Here is a 20,503-nt window from a genome sequence, read left to right on the forward strand (position 1 = left end):
TAAAAAACTATGCTAAAATATAACTCATCTAAACCTTTACCGTGCTTAAGATAACAGTCGAAAATTGAAGCTTAATGCCATCTTAGCATACTTGAGACTTAAACAAACACTAGTGGTTGACAGTGGTCGAAACTCAACCATAATTAATTTAAATTATAAGTTTGTACATAATTAAGGTACTGTTGTTAAAGACTATACTTCTATAATAATAATAAAAAGAGTATATGTGCGTGTGTGTGTGTGTGTGTGTCAAATACATGGTAGTGTGTGCATAATTAAAAAAAAAGTTAGCATTCTGGACTCTTTCTCTATATAAACTATAAGTGTGCGAAATTCCATACTCCTCCGTAAGCGCAATTTTCGTAAAAAGAGATACAAAGTTTTCGCTTTGCATATTGATATATTATATATTTAGACTTAGGTATAGATAGAAGTGTTAATGTAAAGGAAATCAGTAAATGAAATCTTTTTTACAATTCCTTTTATTCCCACAGAATGTAAATCAACACAATTTCAAGGATAATAAATAATTGAATAGTTTTTACATTTTAACGTATAAAAATATCCTAAAAAATATTCCTCTAAATAAATATATAATTATGACATTCGATTTATTGACAAAAAAATGTGTCAATGTACAGCGATCAATAATTACTCACCGCTTGAACCAATAACTTATGTAAACTGTATACAATATTAAGACTACACGGGCTCAGTTACTTATTTTCAAAAGATTTTTATTGTCTTTGTAACTAGTCTAGATTTAAATTTTCTTGAGATTAAATTCGTATCCACATCATCGTCATCATCATCATCATTAAATTCGTCATTTCATTCTAGCCTATTGCAGTCCACTGCTGGACATAGGCCTCCACAAGTTCGCGCCAAAAATGCGAGAACTCATGTGTGTTGCCCACATGCCCATAGTCGGCTTCTTAAGTTCCAAGGTGGTAGTGGAACCTTGTTATCCCTTAGTCGCCTCTTACAACACTCACGGGAAGAGAGGGGGTGGCTATATTTTTTACACATTGGCACATTATGACAATTTACATTGAAGTACTTTTAGTAGCATTATCAATAAACTTCAGTAAACCTTGTAACAGGAATAAGTATTATTGTTACAAAATGTACTAAAATAGGTATTTTAATTCCATTATAAATTCATTCATTCATCGCATTCCCAATCACAAATTCATCACATCCTCACAAATTTCCCCAACAATAACAATAATAACGCTAAGGAAATAAAAATTATAATTTAACCACTAAATTCATATTATACAGCTTTAATGGCACTAATAAAATTTTCACGGGTTTTTTAATTTTATAGTGTCAAACAAAGTGTGACAAATTTTACGAGGAAGATAATCTAAGTATAGTCGGTCAAACTTCTTCAAAGTTTGGTCGTTAAGTGAATTTATGTTCATTAAAAATTACAAGTTCAAAGAGACGGCGCCCGTGTAATGGAGAGTCCTATTATACAACGCTTTTTGTTTCTCAGGAAATTATAATGTAAAAAAAATGATCATGACTTTTAAAGTTTTGTTTCGTTTTGTTTTTGTTTTTTTTAAGAAAAACTGTAAAACATAACATTATCATATTACTATTGAAAGGCATGAGTTAGATAAAAGAGCGATTAATATGCTACAGATATGTTATATAATATATTAGGCAGGTTATATAAATATAAATTTTCTACTCAAAATATAGAGCAGCCCAACTGGGGTAGTAAGTACCTCGGCCTTATAGAAAATCACAGCTTATACTGTCTTCAAGCAGTGTCATGTTCCTGTTGTTAGGTAAGGCGAACAAAGTTTCTAAGGGAATTGGGCACAGGGTCGGCAACGCGCTTGCGATGCTTCTGGTGTTGTAGACGTCTATAAGCTACGGTAATCGCTAACCATCAGGTTAGCCATACGCTTTTTTGTCAACCTAGTTATATATTAAAATATATATATTAAAGGCTGCTATCAATTCTATATCTGAACACACGGCTAAACATTGCACGTAATTGCTAGTATCTGTTTAAAAATTCTGTTTTATTTTTCTTAAAGTATTTCTGATAAGTTTTTGGGACATGAAACCGATCAATCTAAGTTTTTCTAACTTTTTATTTACATACAAAATTTGAAATAGGTGAAAAAACAAAGAACTGCGATAACATATCTCGTTGCAAAAGTGGTTCGCGTATCTACGCGTATATAATAAAACCAAAATTCTGCTTGATCATTTAATTAAAGCAATCTTGGGATTTAAATGTCAGAAAATAAAAAACCTTTTGTGTCGTATAAATGCCGTGAATTCAAAAAAAAATACTTTTTGTCAGTGGCATATGCGCAAACCGCGCGATGCCAAATATAAAAAAAAGAAAGAAAAAAAGATATATTTCGTATTAAACATCTCTTTATGGCTTGTTTAACTGGAGTATATTCTTTGTATGAAATATATATTTTGTACAGAAGTAATATTACCGTTTCTGTGTCACTTTTGTGCGTCAATGATTCTTATTCATCTATACGCGTTAGCTGATATGTTTCATGAAAGGAACAAAGTCTCCACGACATCCACTGCGAAATTAAATACACATTAAAAACCAGCGCTAGAAATCTGATCTACAAGGAAACGGTCTCACCGGTAATATCACACACACATAGAAGACACAAGTAATATACGAATAAAACAAAATGAGACGTAAGATTTCATATAATCTCAACTTTAAGGTCGTGAGGTTATCTTATTGAGGTAAGGCGCAGTAGGAAATCTCGCTCGAAATTGGCGAAGTGTCTCTTACAGAAGATCCTAACCAAATAATAAGGCTCTCAAGTATTTTCGGACAGTACTTGTTTGCCACCCTTGTGGTAAAAAAAAATCTTGCAAAGACACGAACTAATAATACAATAACTTGCTTTTATCACATAACTTACAATATACAAAGAAATAAGGATTTTTATGCTTCAGCTTATAATATTCCACTGCTGGGCATAGGTCACTCTCCCCATGTAGGAGAAAGATCAGAGCGTAATCCACCACGCTGCTCCAATGCGGATTGGTGGATATATTCCCTACTATGAATAACGATCGCTTACAGGTGTACATGATAACTACCAAGACCAACAACTCTAACTGAGGTAGGACACAGCAGGAATTTCCTGCTCAAAATATGGAGCAGCCCGACTGGGGTAGTACCCCGACCTTACAGAAGATCACAGCTAAATAATACTGTTTTCAAGCTGTATTGTGTTCCTGTTGGTGAGTAAGGTGACCAGAGCTCCTGGGGGGGTTTGGGGATTGGGTCGGCAACGCGCTTACAATCCTTCTGGTGTTGCAGGCGTCTATAAGCTACGGTAATCTCTTACCATCAGGTGAGCCGTACGCTTGTTTGCCGACCTAGTGATATTAAAAAAAAAACCGCACGTGCTCTCCGAGGCACGTTGGTGAGATCCACAAGGACTACTGATCAGACCGGACATAAGTAATTGTATAAACTCAAATATCCACTCCGAGCGGGAATCGAACCCCCGACCGTCGGTGTTTAGACGCCGTCGACACGGCACACGCACCATTACACTAGAGCGGTCGTTATAAGGATTTTTAGTCACGACAATATTTAATTTAATCGAATTGAAAGTGTTAATTCCATTTGCGTTTCAGCACGATAATACAAATAATGGTTGTAGTAGAATAATTCCAAGTAATAATTGTTTTGTAACAAAAAAAAAACAACGGCAAAGCATTATGAGTATATAATTTATCAAATTGTAACTGAGTGTCGAATACAGAAACGATAATATATAATTTTATAGTAAATACTAGATAGTATCAATTTACACCACTTCTTGCTATAAAATATTTATCGGTCAAACAGTCATAAATTGTTGGTTAATGTTTTGTTGACGGCGGTAATTTTTATTTGACTTGTGTTCGTATTCCACTTATCGTGGTTAGTTGCTTTCACAAAAATTATTTTAAATGAACCGCTCATACATGTAAGTGCTACTTTGTAAGTAATGTTATTTTACATATAGTACTAAAACATACTATGTTACTATCAAGTTTTTTTTTTCTTTTTTTAAATATTCAACAACTTACATCGGCTAGTCACTTGACAGAACCAAATATGAAAAACCGTGACATATACGAAGATATAGAGTAATACCATTTTTGCGTAATCCTAATAAAATAGTATAAAACGCACACGTGTCGTTAATCTTATGATGAATCTAAAGGCAAGGAATTATTAATAGGTACTTATAATGTTTTAGGAACAATGATGGTCCGTGTGATTGATAATGAACAAGAAAAATATCGTAAAAGCGAGAAGTTAACCCGTGACGTAAGATTAAATATTTTTATTTTTTAGTCAGTCAGCTCAGTCAGTCAGCTATTGCAGTTTGCAGAAAGTTCTTAGATAAATTTGCGTTAATTGAAAAGTTAAAGCGATACACCTTTTAATTTTAATAATCGGAAATTTAAAATTTTATAGCATTTTTTTTTTTGGTATTCAATTTTTTCGGCTTCGACTCAGTAATGAAAATCACTACTCCTGATAGTTCATCATATTAGTAGGAAAACACTGCGGTGAATAACTTTCTTTTAATCACTATTAGGATAAACAAAAAATCAGACACGCCTGATAGTAAACAGTTACCGTAGCTTATAGAGGCAGACCCTGCTGACCATAGCCCTGACCCATCCCCAAGAACTGTCCTTCTCCAAGAACTCTGGCCACCTTACTCGTCACAAGAATGTAATACTAGTTGATAACGGTATAATCTAGCTGTGGTCTTATTTAAGTTTGAGATACTTCCACAGTCGAACTGTCCTAGATTTTAAGCATGTTATATCTTGCTCTGTCCAGTCTCATGAAGTTATTAATAAAAATTAGTTTTAAAGGAATCTATTTTACCCTACAACTATATAAAAAAGAGATATTTACCCCTCTTTGGGCTGTATACAAGATTTTCAACTACTTACTAAAATCATCCAAAATCAAGCAAAAGAAAGTCTTCTTGAGAAAATAATCAAATAAACGTTTATATTGTAGTAAATGATTTCCATTAATACAGTATTGAAATTTTATTCGGTAAATTCACTGGATCATAACTAACCCTACAAATTGAAACTATTTTCATTTATAAAACTATTGCAATTAATAGTTTTGATAACTTAAGGAATTACTAAATTAAAATATTCAGAATAAGTAGCGGTTGTGATTTATTTAGTAAAAGGAATAACTAACATAAACAGTAATATATACTCATAATATTCACAATAAAGCTCATCGCTGGTCACTTTTAAAAACAGCTTTAAGATATATTTGTATTCCAAAACTACAACAGAGAAACTACTAATTAAACTAACAACTAAATTAGAGAACTTACAAAGGCATTTACCTAGTGTTATCGCTAATGTGATTCACCTACTTCACTTCAGCCTATCGCAGTCCACTACTGGTCATAGACTATCACAAGTCCGCGCCAAAAATGGCGCGAACTCATATGTTTTGTCCATAGTCACCACGCTGGGCAGACGGGTTGATAACCGCAGAACTGGCTTTGTCGCACCGAAGACGCTGCTACCCGTCTTCGGCCTGTGTGTTTCAAAGCCAGCAGTTGGATGGTTGTCCCACCATCGGTCAGCTTTTTAAATTCCAAGGTGGTAGTGGAACTGTGTAATCCCTTAGTCGCCTCTTACGACACCTATGGGAAGAAAGGGGTCGGCCATATTCTTTAATGCCGTATCTACGCAGCATTATGTGATTCAAGGGCAGGTTATGGTATGGCAATTCTACCTTTACTGTTATTTTATTACTGTTCTAGAAATTTCTACCAACCATAGAAGCTGTGTTCAAAATCGCAACGTGGTTTGGAATACCAACATATGGTGGAAACGTTGCATTCAGTTGGGCTCTGACTACCTTGGCGATGTTGGCTGCTATACTAACCGCAGCTATTTGGAAACTAATCCGATTGCTTGCTGGACTTTCACAAAATAATCAAAATGGAAGTTGGTATTAATATGTTTTAAAATGCTGTAGGTTTTTTTTGTAATATTATTGACTCTATTAGATCTTAATCTTTAATGCTTCGTATAATATTTTTATAAATAATTGTGTTATAAAAACAAGATATCATGAAATAAACAGAAACACTAAGAAAAAAAGTTTTAGGTAAAATAAAAGTCTTATTAGAAAATGTATGAACATTTTTTGCATCTTCATCTACTTTTTCCTATGCGTATATCTCCTTATTGAAATAAATACCTAGGGTTTTTTTTAAATATAAAATGGAGTTATTAGATTTGCTGTTATTGTACGTATGACGTGTTTGTAACGTCTACGATAAAATGAGAAATTGCTGACCGTAGCCCCGATCCTCCCTTGGAGCTCTGGCTACCTTACCCACCACAGAAACACAATGCTATTTGAATGCTACATTTTTTAGCTGTGATCTTCTGTAAGGTTCAAGGTGTAAGGATTAAAATAGTCTTCATTAAACTTTACATAGTAATACCAGTGAGATGAATTTGTAAACAATTTAGGAGAGGATTAATAGGCATTAAAAAGTAGTTAAAATAGGTTAGTAAATATATATCTTTAAATATTTTACATTAGAAAATCGAGTATCAGAACGCTTATCTGGATCAATATTTTATGGAAATGCGTTACTATCATTGATACTTTCATGGATATTTGTCAAAAAATGGCGGAATATTTCTATGAAATGGTTGCGGTTGGAGACTCACGGACTACGTTTACCTCCTGATATGACTATCAAAAGAAGAGTCGTGTTGGTGTCAGCACTTATCAGCGCATTTGCTTTTGGTTAGTAATCATTACATAGTATAAAACAAAGTCGCTTCCCGCTGTCTGTATGCTTAGAACTTTAAAACTACGCAACGGATTTTTATGCGGTTTTCTTTAGTAAATAGAGTGATTCCAGAGGAAGCTTTGAATGTATAATACATGCATAATATAGTAAAGGAACACTTATATTTTTAGAGGTTACTAATGTGATATCGTAAATAAACACATTTTTGCGCATATATTATATTTATTTTATTTTATATTTTATAATTAGTACCAGCATTGCACCCGTGCAAAGCCGTGGCGGTTTGCTAGTATAATTATATAAATAACTATTAAATTTAAAATACAATCCATTTATTAGAATAAATTGCCACAGTGTTGTTTTTATAGAATGAATAGAAGTGTTAATACACTTGTTCCCGTGTTTGTGTTGTGTTGTCAGGGACATAGGAATTCATAGACATGTTGTTATTTGTCTATTTTAAGTCACTATATTTTATTTTAGCAAAAAAGATTCAACTTTATTTTCAAGTCCACTTTAATGAAAAAGAAACAGTATAAGTTTTATGACTTCTTTTTTATTTTATTTTTTTTACAGTGGAACACATATTGAGTATGATATCAGCGACCGGCGTACATTGCCCCGTAGAGGAATACTTAGAGCGGTATGTTTTGTCTTCCCATGGGTTTTTACTAAGACAATGTAAGTGACAAAAAAAATACTCGTTAGTAAAAAAAAAACGTGTCCCTGATTTTTGATTTATTTTAATACTTAATATGTTTTCAATTACTTAATATTTTATTAATATTTAATCACTAGAGATTACTATTAGTTATAAGACCGCCTTTGATTGTTATTTCCTTTAATTTAGCCCTAAATCTACAATAAAGCATTAAATGAATAATATAGTTGAGAGTTGCTTATTTTGTCTAAGCAAATAATTGAATTTGAATAATTGAATAATTGATTTGAATAATTGAATATTGAATAATTGAAACAATTACCAGTTACCGCTTATTAATTTAAATAAATGAAGTATTCGACTTTTTAGATGAGTACACAATATGGCTAGCGATACCAATATTTATTATGAGCAAGACAGCAACAATCTTATGGAACTTTCAAGATACGATCATCATACTGATAAGCATGGGGCTAACATCGCGATACTATAGAATGAACTCCTTTGTCAAACGCGTTGTTGGTAATGAGAAACGTGCAGAGAAAGATAAAAAGGTAAACGTAATATACTTATATAATTCAAAAGCTTATTTAGAGCGATAGAGAGAGATATATATTGGCAAATGTCATAAACACGACGCACACATACACACACAAGACATAAAGCTAGAGGGACACACAGATGATTAATGAATAAAAATCAGCGTTGAGTTCCTTAAAATATTATAAATGCCTCTGATAGAGCTTTTATGTGACTATGATTTATGGTGACTGATGCACAAATGTGATATCCTAATACATTCCTTGATGATTTTCTAATGTACACCGGTTATGTTTGTTTACTACTTAAAATTCTCTATTTTTCATTATAAATGTGTCATAGCTTGTAGTAAGAATTCCAATAACCATGTCAACAATTTAAGTATGTAATGAATTACTATTCAAAAACATGGAGTATTTCCAATATTGTGCATGATACGTACAAGCAGACAGAGAGACAGAACGACAAAATTTCAGTTTTTCCATTCACTACTGAGAACCGCCAAAATAATGAAGCTATCCTTAAAATACAGAACTACATTTTTGTTGTGGGTATAAATATTTAAGTCTATACGAATCGATACAGTTACACACATTTTTGTATTATCCACTAGCTGTTCCTACTACTTCGTCCGCGAGAAATTTAACAAAAAAAAAATATTTTTCAGTTTGCAGAGTTATAAATTAAATAAATTTCTAAAATAAAATTAATCTAAATTACTCCTTATTACATCAGCTATCTGCCAGGCTAGTGCTTCCAAAACTTATATACTAACTTATAATTTTCACACTCCTTCGTGCAGCTAAATTTAATTTTGTAAGAGGACAAACTGCTTATTTTAATAGAACCTTTATTTAGAAAAATAGATCAAGCAAAAATTTTCAATTATAAAAAATATACACCAAAAAATGAACCAAAGGTGCGTATTCAATCAATCTTCTAGGTTCACGGGATACCAAGTTTTCTTTATGATTTTTTTATTTAATATTCATCTCGTGCACGATGAATGAAAGCCCTGTAGAGACATATAAATTTTTGGAAGTAAATTTATTGATTAATGATTCTTTAATGACACTAAATAGATTCAGTAAGTAATCGTCTAACTTTCTTCAAACTTGCCATAGATCTTTAAGCAAGTAATTGTTTTTTGTTATTAAATACTGGTAGTAGACATTCGATCACTTAAAAATAAATCGTCATAATGTACGTACGCGCATACGTGCTGCATAAAATTTAATAATTATTTCTTTGTGTTCATTATTCTAAAAAAAAATTAAAATAAAGAAAAATTAAGGCAGATAATTGAGATAGGGCACATTATTATATAGTCTGCTCAAAATCTGGAGCAGCCCGACTGAGCACGTTTCTTACAGAAAATCATTATTAAATAATACTGTTTTCAAGCAGTGTTGTGTTCCTGCGGTGGGTAAGGTGTCCAGAGCTCTTGGGGGAGATTGGGAGTAGGTTGGCAACGCGCTTACGATGCTTCTGGTGTTGCTGGTGTCTATAAGCTACTGTAATCGCTTACCATCAGATGAGCCATACGCTTGTTTGCCGCCCTATTTGTAAAATAAAACATTCGTGAAAAAACCTGTTGGTATGAAAGCCACCAGATCAGTAAGATTTTTTACAAAAAAAAAGAAGAAGCAATAGAAGACTTATAAGGATGTTTTCTGTTTTTAGCTTGGAAGCCCTTATTGCTTTAAAATAAATAATTGGCGTAAAATCAGGCAAGCATACGTGCGCCAAGCAGCTCTTGTACGTAGAATTGATATGGATTTGGGAGCTCTAGTTCTGTTGTCCACCTTAAACAATTTATATTTCATCTGTTTGCAGCTTTTTTTGGGTATCAGGTATCGCTTAACAATAAATCATTATTTTTATTTACTCCTTTAAGCTTTCTAGCAATCTATATTATAATGATAATCAAATATGCTACAAAAAAAAGATTTCAAGTACATTGACAAGTAATAAGAAGTAGGTAGTAAAAAACAGTTAAATGAATACGCAATGTTGGGTACAACGCAAAAACTACTAGTCAGATCTCATTTACATTGTAAAAGAATAATTAAAAAAATAACATCAAAATCGGTACATCCAATATAGGTATGAGCAACTATACGGTTGAGCAACTCCTATATTGTTTAAATCATTTGAAAAGAGATTGCAATCTGTAACAAAAAAGTTGATATAGTTGAACATTTGTCAAATAATTTATTTAAATTCCAGGCATATAGATGGAACACTGATTAATAAAATATACTACTTCTATTCCCTGGGTTGGCTTCTTTTCCGCGCATGCAGCGTGGTACTATCCGCTGCTGATATCAAACTGCATTCGAAGCGAGCGTTGTCTTATTTGTACATATGTCCCAGTTCGGTATACAATATAGAGGTAAGGATCCCTAAGCATTTTTTACGCTTTCAAGTAGTGCTGTACCTACTACTAACCACCAAAATACAACACTAGTTGGGACCAGTATTATTTAGCTGTGATTTTTTTTGAGATTAAGGTATTTCCCAAATTAGACTGCTCCTATGCCCTACATAAATAAATAAAAAATTATCTTCTGCAAGGATTTTCCAGATTTTGAGCAAGATATTTCCAACTGTGCCACAATATTGGTATACACAGTGTCAATTTTATACAGTAATTTGATTTTAGTGGGTATTACGCTTCAGCCTGTAATATCCCACAACTGGGCCTCTCAACATAGGCCTCTTTTCCTATGTAGGAGAAGGATCAGAGCTTAATCCACCACGCTGCTCCAATGCAGGCTGGCGGATATATTCCCTACTATGAGTAACGATCGCTATCAGGTGTACATGATAACAACCGGGACCGACGGCTTAACGTGATCTCCGAGGCATGGTGTGGACACCCACAAGGACTGCACAAACACCTTTACACAACACACTTTAGTGGGTATTAGTTACAGTAAAAAAATGTCGATCAATTTAAATTTATTGGTAACGTTATAACATCACATATTTCAATAACTTAACAATGTTTAATGTACTATTGTAGCCTTGAAACTATCTATATCCTATAACTAGATAAATTAGGTAGTTTATAAGATCGATGATGTAATTGTGCCCATTTAAAGATTAATCTTTTTCGTAATCGTGAAAGATAGAAAGGTACATTACGAAAAAACCTACTAACATATTATATCAAAAGTAATTTTGTTACAAATATCTAGCTGGCACGCAATGAAGCGTAATAAGAAATTGAATAAAATATTGAAGTAGGAGATCTGACCTAGAAACGACCCTCACATATATGTTTACAATTCAACCTGAAAAATCTCTCTGCTGGTCACAAGCCTCATTCTGCATGTAGGAGAAGGATCGGAGCTTAATCCAACACGCTACTCCTCTTCGGGTTGGTGGATATAATATTACCTGCTATGAGTAAATATCGCTATCAGGTGTCTATGATACCAACCGGAATCGATAGCATAACGCGCTCTCCGAGGCATGGTGGGGATGCCCACAAAAACACATATCCATACCGGAAACAAATTGATAGATAAAAGTTATTTACATCTAACGGTTCGTAATTAAAAAGATAGTTATGCTCTTAGACTATTGAAGTAAAATAATTACGACGAGAACTTTTCGCAGCTGTAGATCATTTTCAGGTTGTACAAGGCAAATTATACTGTTCTTAAAAGCCTTTTCTTCTTTAATAACTATCTATTAAAGTTTATCACAAATAAATGCTATCGATAGGCTTTATAAGCAAAATCTAATACACGACTTTAGGGGATGTTTTTTCTAATATATACTTTTTGATTCACTGAGATTGTCAATGGAAAAAACTGACAGATTAAATGGATTTCTTAATTTGATCACTTGGATATCGTATACTTTAGGTAGTGTTATGTATCTAGTATGTAAATAATAATGTAGAAATAATTTACTAATATTTTATTATAATTTGTAAGTAACAGGAATTGACACAATAAGAACAGAATCAACCGACATATTAATAATTATTATTTGACATATTAGCAAGTAGTAATTTCCGCTACCTTCTCGGAAAGTCGTACCGAGCATTGTTGTCTACTAACACTCCCCCTTGTTATTTAATTAAAAGTTCAACCGGTTTGGTGGTCGTCGAATCCGGGTACTACGACGGGGTTCAATTTCAGCCTGTGTAGTAGGAGGTATATCTGGCGTTGCTTGATGTGTCTCTGGCTTGTCCACTTCCAAGGTTTCAGTGTAAGGTATAGATTCCCTTCTTGTAGTGTTAGCATGTGTAGTTGTAAGGTCTTTTTCAGGTAGTAAGTCTTTTCCAGGGAGTAAGTCTTTTCCAGGGAGTAAGTCTTTTCCAGGGAGTAAGTCTTTTCCAGGTAGTATGTTCTTTCCAGGTAATAGGTCTTTTTCAGGTAATTTTGGTGTATAATTTGCTACTGATTCTCTTGGTTTAATCAGGTAAGTATCTGGTATTCTAAAGTTATTATCTAAGCATGATGTCCTTATGATTTGATCTACATGTCTTTGGTGTATTCTTCCATCTACTTCCACTTCATAATGTAATTTTCCTTTTCTATTTACTATGTTACCAAATTTCCATTTATTACTGTCATACATTCGAATTTGAACTTTCTCTCCTCTTTGAAATTCTTTGGTTACTATTATCTCTTCATTACTGTTGTTTCTTAATTCCTGTGGTCTTTTAACTAAGTCAATTCTTGTTCTGTATATTCTTTTAAACATCATTTCACCTGGGCTTAATCCTGTAGTACTGTTAGGTGTTTTTCTATACATCATTAAAAATCTTTGTAATTTATCTTGTATAGATCCCTCTTCATTTATCATTGCTTTAAGTTTATTTTTAACAGTTTGAACATATCTTTCTACTTGACCATTGGTAGCAGGATGAAATGGTGCTGTAAATTTGGCTTGAATTCCATTTTCTTTTAAGAATTTTTGCATTTCTTCTGATCTAAATTGTCTTCCATTATCCGAGACTTGCGTTATTGGTAAACCAAATGTAGTGTATAACTTCTTTAGAATATTTATAGTTGTTGCAGCTGACATAGAATTAGTAGGTATAACTTCTAACCATTTAGTATAGGCATCTACCACCATAAGAAAATATTGGTTCATGAATGGTCCGGCATAATCAATATGAATACGACTCCACGGTTCCTTAGGGTATTCCCAGCTGTGTACAGGTACCTTAGTCGGGTTTTTACGCATCAAACAGCATCTCTTGCATTGTTTCACCATATTTTCAATATCTATGTCAATGTTCTTCCACCACACATAGCTTCTTGCTAAAGCCTTCATCTTAACTATACCCATGTGCGCTGTATGTAATTCTTCTAATATTTTAGGTTGTAGTTTCTTAGGTATGACGATTCGTATGCCATAAAATATACAATTATTCTGCAATGAAAATTCATGTAGTCTAGTTTTATCTTCTCGTCCTGATTGTATATCAATATATAACTTCTGTAGTTCCGGGTCAGTAGCTGTAGCTACCCTTATCTCTTGTAATGAAACTGGTATTTCTGAAATCTGATTTAAGTAGAAAGCTTCGTCATCTGTAAGTGTATCATTCTTTTCATTTTTATTTGTATGTTGTAGTCTTGAAAAATAGTCGGCATTAGCATGTTCTGCAGTCTTCCTTAGTTTTATCTGATAATCAAATCCAGCTAAAAAGTTAGCATAATGTACAAGTTGTATGGCTGTTGTAGTAGGTGTAGCCTTCTCTGGGTGTAAAATTCTAGCTAATGGTTGGTTGTCTACTATGAGAATTATTTTTCTACCGTAACAATACTGAAAGAATTTCTTCAGTCCCCAAACTAATGCTGCGGCTTCTTTATCTAACTGGCTGTAACCTTTCTCTGCCTTTGTAAGAGATCTTGAAGCGAAAGCTATTGGACGTTCTGATTTATCCGGCATAATATGTGACAACACAGCTCCGTATCCAGTTGGTGATGCATCCGTGGCTAATGTGACAGGTAAGTTTTCATGAAATGGTATAAGTACTTTTTCTCCGCAGATTTCCTTTTTCAGTTCTTGAAATGCTTGTTCACATGATGTTGACCAAGTAAATTTTGTATCTTTTTGTAATAATTTGTATAAAGGATTTAGTTTTGATGCTAAGTTAGGTATAAATTGTTGGTAGTAATTTATCATTCCCAAAAATGTGCGTAGTGAAGAAACATCTGTTGGACGTGAACTATTCTTTATATCATTTACTTTATCTTCTGTAGGGTGTAGACCTTTTTCATTTATTGTATGTCCTAAGTAAGTAACTGATTTCTGAAAAAACTGACATTTCTTTCTGTTTAAGTGTAGTCCACATTCTTTTAATTTGTCAAATACCTTCCTAATTCTTTGTAGTAATTGTATAAATGTACGTCCTTGTAAAGCAATGTCATCAAAAAAACAAACTGTACCTTCCATTCCTTGAAGTGTTTGATCCATATATCTCTGCCAAACATTTGGTGCAATTTTCACTCCGAACATTAGTCTTTTCACCTTGTATGTACCCTTGCATGTACTTATAGCTTGCATTTCTGCTGTCTCTTCATTAGTCTTCATATGCAAATAAGCTTGATTAATATCCAGTGTGCAAAAATATTTTCCTCCACTTAACTTTGAAAATATTTCTTCAACACGAGGTATAGGGTAGTTGTCATTTTCCAGATTTTTATTTAATGTAGCGCGATAGTCAGCACATAAGCGCATTTTTCCATTTTGCTTCAAGACAGGAACAATTGGTGTTCCCCACTGTGAGTATGTAACTTTCTCTAATATTCCTTCCTTTTCTAATCTGTCTATTTCTGCTTCCACTTGATCCTTCAAAGCGAATGGTACTGGACGTGGTTTTAAAAAGACTGGAACTGCACCTTCTTTCAATTTAAATACTGCTTGATAATCTTTAATTTCTCCTATTTCTTCAGAAAATAGTTCTTTGTATTCTTGTATAATTTTTTTCAATTTCTCAGTAAACTCTTTTTCTGTAATATCATTTTCTTCTTTTTGTAGTGAATTTATGTCAAATTGTAAGTTTAATTTCCTAATCCATTCTCTTCCCAATACAGGATCCACTTTTCTATCAATAACAAAAATTCTTCCTATGACTTCTGTATTTTTATATTTGATGTTTACATTACAGGTTCCCCGTGGGTAAAGTATTTCTCCTGTGTAAGTTTTTAATTTAATTGGTGTATTTTCTAATTTAAGATTACTGAAATTTTCTTTATAATATTCTACAGAGCATGTAGTGACTGCTGCACCTGTATCTAGTTCTAGTGTATGTAATTTCCCGTTCAGTTGTAATGTAATATTAAATTTATCATTTTGTATGTGATTTTTGTAAAATATTTTATGTATTTCATAAATTTCATTAGTATCTTCTATGTACTGTTCATTTACTAGCTCTAGTTGTTTTTGTTCTCTTAAGCAAACTGATTGTATGTGTCCTTTTGTTTTGCATTTCTTACAAAATAATTTATCTTTTAATCTACACTGAGTCGCTGAATGGTTTTCTTTTCCACAACGATAACACTTTATTTTCTTTCCTTTTTTAATATTTGTATTGTATGTATGACTTTTATATGTATTTATATTTTGTTTGGATGTATTAAAATTCTTAGTTTTCTTTGATATTTTGTTTATATTTGGTTGAATATCCGTACACATTTCTTTTGTTTCTACTTTGGAAGTCTCAATCGCCATTGCAATCCTAATTAAATCATCAAATTTTGTAGAAGAAGATTCTTGTAATAATCTTTCTTTAATTTCAGAGTTACGTAGCCCTCGTATGAACTGTACTCGCAGATGAGTTTCAAAAGTACTATTTTTACAATTATTACATATAAAGTTACATTTTCCGCCTATTTCTTTTAATCCAGCTACGTAGTTAGCAATGCTTTCACACTCATGCTGTTGCCGTAGACAGAATTTGTGTTGTTGAGCAACTTCACCAGGTTCTGGGGCAATATGATTCCTTAGTAGTTCTACAAGGTCATCATAGCTTTTTGATTCTAGACACTCTGGCGCTGTGATGTTTTTCAGTACTTGGTAGTATTTAGGGCCAATACAATTGAGAAAAATTTGCACTTTAATTGTAGCACTTGTGACACCTTTCAAGGAAATATAATTTTGAAGTCTTTGTAAATAAGTCGAAAATGATTCATTGTTTTCATCATAAGGTTGTAATGTGATACCACTAACCGTTTTATCACTGGTTTGTAAGGCTTGTTGTAATTGTACTTGCTGTAATTGCATTCCTCGCATCGTTTCTATCATTTGGGACAAAACTTGCCCTAGTTGTTGTTCCATTTCGGCGTATTATGTACGTACGTATGTAAGAGGAAAAGGAATGTGTGAAGCGGGTTATCATCACAGGATTTGGAACCCTTGGAACAAGGAAAAGTGGGTGTATAGGAGCACGTGGTAATGTCCGCTGCCCGCGAGGTTACTTATATTCACTTTTTTTTTGTAATTATTAATCTTCGTCATCAATTTGTTATCCCATCCTCATCGCCAATTTGTTATGTATCTAGTATGTAAATAATAATGTAGAAATAATTTACTAATATTTTATTATAATTTGTAAGTAACAGGAATTGACACAATAAGAACAGAATCAACCGACATATTAATAATTATTATTTGACATATTAGCAAGTAGTAATTTCCGCTACCTTCTCGGAAAGTCGTACCGAGCATTGTTGTCTACTAACAGGTAGGAACAACCACTTAACCAGGGTCTGTGGAGTGTAGTTCAGGAGGTTCATAATACAAATTTTAATAACAAAATTAATTACTTTTACAGATCAAACGACTGCAAGATCAGTTAAGTAATGACAAAATATTTTTAAGCGGGATGGGTTTTTTCTCATTGGATCGACAAAAACTATTACAGGTGATTTGAAAGAAAATCATTACTTGGCAAGTGTGCATACGCATAAAGAGGAGATATTACGTTGCACTCGTATATTCGTCGCTATATGTCAATTATAATGAAATAACTTTTTCGGATTTTTCGCTGCTTGTTAAGTTTCTTAGATGCCCGACGTTTCAGATACTTTACAGCAACCATGGTCACGGGAGGAGCGATAAAATTCGAAAACGTTGTTTCATTATAATGAATGTAATTCGCTTAAATATTAGAAAGCTATATGCCAATCTTAAATATTATATTAAAATAACTATAATTTTTATACATTGCCCGCATATAAACATACTTAGCAAATATTATGATCACAATAACAATACAGTAGCATAATATTATTAATTACAATAGTACACTTATTAGTATAAATCTGAAATACCATAACAAAATATTCTTTTTATTTTCAGGTCGCTGCTATGATTGTAAAATACGAGTTAATTTTATTGCAATACGATTCATAACGTTCCCTACACTTCCTCGTCCTCTGCCTAAAGGTTGTTTAGAAGGGATCGCTGTATCGGCGATAAGGCCGCCTTTTGCAACTTGGTGATGATTTGTGCAACTGATGCAATTCAAGTGTTGCAAATTATAAATAATAGAGTCACTATTTAATATTGATATTCTAAAGTGTAAAATATCTTAGTAAATGCATATATGTGTGTTGAAGATAAATAGCAATAAAACTTTTTTTTGGTAACGTGTTTTGTTTCAAACGTAAAAAATGAGTTTACGAATATCGAAAGATTGTAAAGAATATTTCACTCTTTAAATTGACTAATTATTATTCAAATAATATTAACGAATTTCTACCTAATAATTCCATTTAACAAGCAATTGTTCTACTTTTTTATATATAATTTAATAATATAGTTTAAGATAAATTTCTACAAATATTCATATTGTCACGATTTCGAGCAATAATTGAGTTTGACAATACTAGAATTCTTAGATTTAGAATTTAGACAATAAATTCAGATTTTGGTATCACTAGAACATACTAACGCTCTTAAGGTAGCGATGTCTAGGTTTGTTTATTTAAATTATTCAAATTATATCACATTTTAGACTATTAATATTTGAATAAAACTTTTCATAGGCTTTTCGAGTAATACAAATTATACACCCACTCGTGAAGTGATCAATTCAAGCACAGCAAGAAAAAAAAAGCTCAAAATCCAGTGTCGAGCGACCAAGGAAGTACCACTCTCTCTTATTCTTACAAAATATCATAGCGACATAATTCTAGTCTCAGATAGTGTCGTGTTCCTATAATGACTGGTGTACCTACTGTATCCAAAATATTAATTTTTGCTACCTATTGCCAATTAAATAACCTTTAAAAACCAACGATTATCCAAAATTATCTCAGTTGTATTTTTTATACGTAGCAGAAGATCCTGCCTTTGACAAACACAATCTTCTACTTGTTATTTTAGCATACCCAAAAAAATTGTAAATCAATTGTAATTTCCGTAGATCATTACTTCTCAATATAAAAATATCTTTATATGAATCAGTGTATTATATGTATACACAAGTTTTATAAAATCCCAAAAATAATTAGTTAATTTTAAAAGCACAATTATGTGTTATTTACATACATAAATATAACATGTTCAATAAATAAAATTCTTTATTTTATATTTAAACAGGACAATCCTCTCTAGAGGTGCTGGGATGGTGCACACCTAACTGCTAGGCAAGCCTCAATAAATTTTGATAAATTTAAGTTTTTAAACTAGCATAGTTTTTAAAAAATATTTTAACTAAAATTTAATTTTAAATTTATATTAAATATAATGATAATGATTTAAAATAATAGTATTTATTCATAAACAATAAATATTATGTAACATAATCTAGATATCTCATAAGATTAGTGTAATACTACGAGTACTACTGGGTCCTTTAATTATAATAAATAATAACGAATAATTTCACATTAATATAGTATAAAAAAATAATGTAAAATTTAATTATTTTAAAATATCTTAAAATGTAATTATTTTAAAGTTTGTAATTGTACTAATACTAATAATAGATTATAAGAGACATTTCGTCACTATTATAATACTTATTAAAGATAATTATTATTATTAAACAAATCTAATTAGAATAATAATAAAGAATTTTATTAAGTAATGGGAATATTAGATAGAACATTCACATTACGTAGAACAACCACAAATATAATTATATTTGTCCATTTTCGAGTAGTTATCTACGTGTTCGTACTCGAAGACTGTCATTTGTTTTCGGCGAGTATCCAAAAGTGGCTTTGGGTCGTCAATTGTCTGAATATTAATTAGAAGGCTGAAAACCATATCTCAAGGTCTCCAGAGATTGAAGTGTCTCGGAGAAGCACTTAAATTTTTTTAAATAATTTTTCATAGAAGACGCAAAGAGTTCAGTCTAACGTTGGATAATTATGAATATTTTAATTATTCATCACTTTTAATCTGTAAAAAACATATAACATCTTTAAGAACGTGCTTAGTTATTTAGTACTATAACTATATATATTTATGAAGCTGTGTCTTCTAGTTTGATATATTGATTTGTTAATGTTAAGTGTTTGGAGTCAGTGATCGTTTAAATTTATATCTAATGGGTTATTACTTGAAAGAAATCCATAATACACTTCATATTGACCAATTCATACAACCAAACTACAAAACTATAGAGATTTCGTAATATACGTAACAAAATGTTTAGTGCGAGTAACTTTCGTTGAACTATGAAAGTTGTTAGAAAAAATGGATGAATTTTCCTTTTCGATAAACTTGATTTAAGTAGAGATAAATTTGACCCTCGTGCTAGAACCAGTTAGTTATGGAAAAGTCAAATTGAATAATTCTCGTACGAACTTCGAAGGTCTACGGTTGTACGAAAAATTGATCGTAACTTATAACTCAAAAAAGCAGCCTTATTTTATCTGTTAACATTTTTTTTTTTTAATCTTACTTTACGTATCGCGTTTTATTTACAGCTGTTTGTTTATCTATATTGAACCACAACTATAAAATTAAAATGGGTTTGCATTCACATTTTTATGATATCGTTTATCCAACCCTGGTTTTCATTCGTACTCATACCCTGTAGGTTTTACTTGGGTAATAGAAACTAATATTTCTGACACTCGATTATATTTTATTTTAGGTTGATTCAAAAACGTTATTCTCTCTAAAAAGTCTTAGATTACCGAAACTTCTTATTTTGTTACCAGCTGCCCCTATCTTATCGCCTACGCATAGGATCTACGTTATTATATTATTGTGTAAGACACGATGATTGGATTCATAAATGTTGTGTATGTTTTAAATTTGGTTAAAATATATGGCTAGTCTCGGGCTAGACAATCGGGCGTCGATTTATTGGGTTTTGGGGGAGGGAGGGAAGGAGTTACCCTCTGGTACCACTCCCACCATACGAATCCCTATGGTTATGGAGATATAGAGATATCCATAGTTAAAGTTTTGAGATTAGAAGAAGAATTTAGAGCTATTACAATACCTTCGAGCTCCGCGTTTGACTCCACCTTAGCTT

General features: G+C 32.2%; 1 protein-coding gene across 1 annotated transcript; it reads left to right on the forward strand.

Annotated features, from left to right (window-relative positions):
- Positions 1 to 4,267: 4,267 nt before the first annotated feature.
- LOC123658879 (gustatory receptor for sugar taste 64a-like) lies at positions 4,268 to 17,418 on the forward strand. Its single transcript, XM_045594171.1, has 9 exons — positions 4,268 to 4,333; positions 5,820 to 6,006; positions 6,614 to 6,823; positions 7,407 to 7,511; positions 7,861 to 8,045; positions 9,715 to 9,884; positions 10,261 to 10,426; positions 16,838 to 16,927; positions 17,365 to 17,418. The coding sequence occupies exons 1-9, from the start codon at positions 4,268 to 4,270 to the stop codon at positions 17,416 to 17,418; spliced, it is 1,233 nt and encodes a 410-aa protein (XP_045450127.1).
- Positions 17,419 to 20,503: the final 3,085 nt, after the last annotated feature.

The sequence above is a fragment of the Melitaea cinxia genome, chromosome 2 (genome assembly GCF_905220565.1).
Source record: "Melitaea cinxia chromosome 2, ilMelCinx1.1, whole genome shotgun sequence".
Taxonomy (NCBI): domain Eukaryota; kingdom Metazoa; phylum Arthropoda; class Insecta; order Lepidoptera; family Nymphalidae; genus Melitaea; species Melitaea cinxia.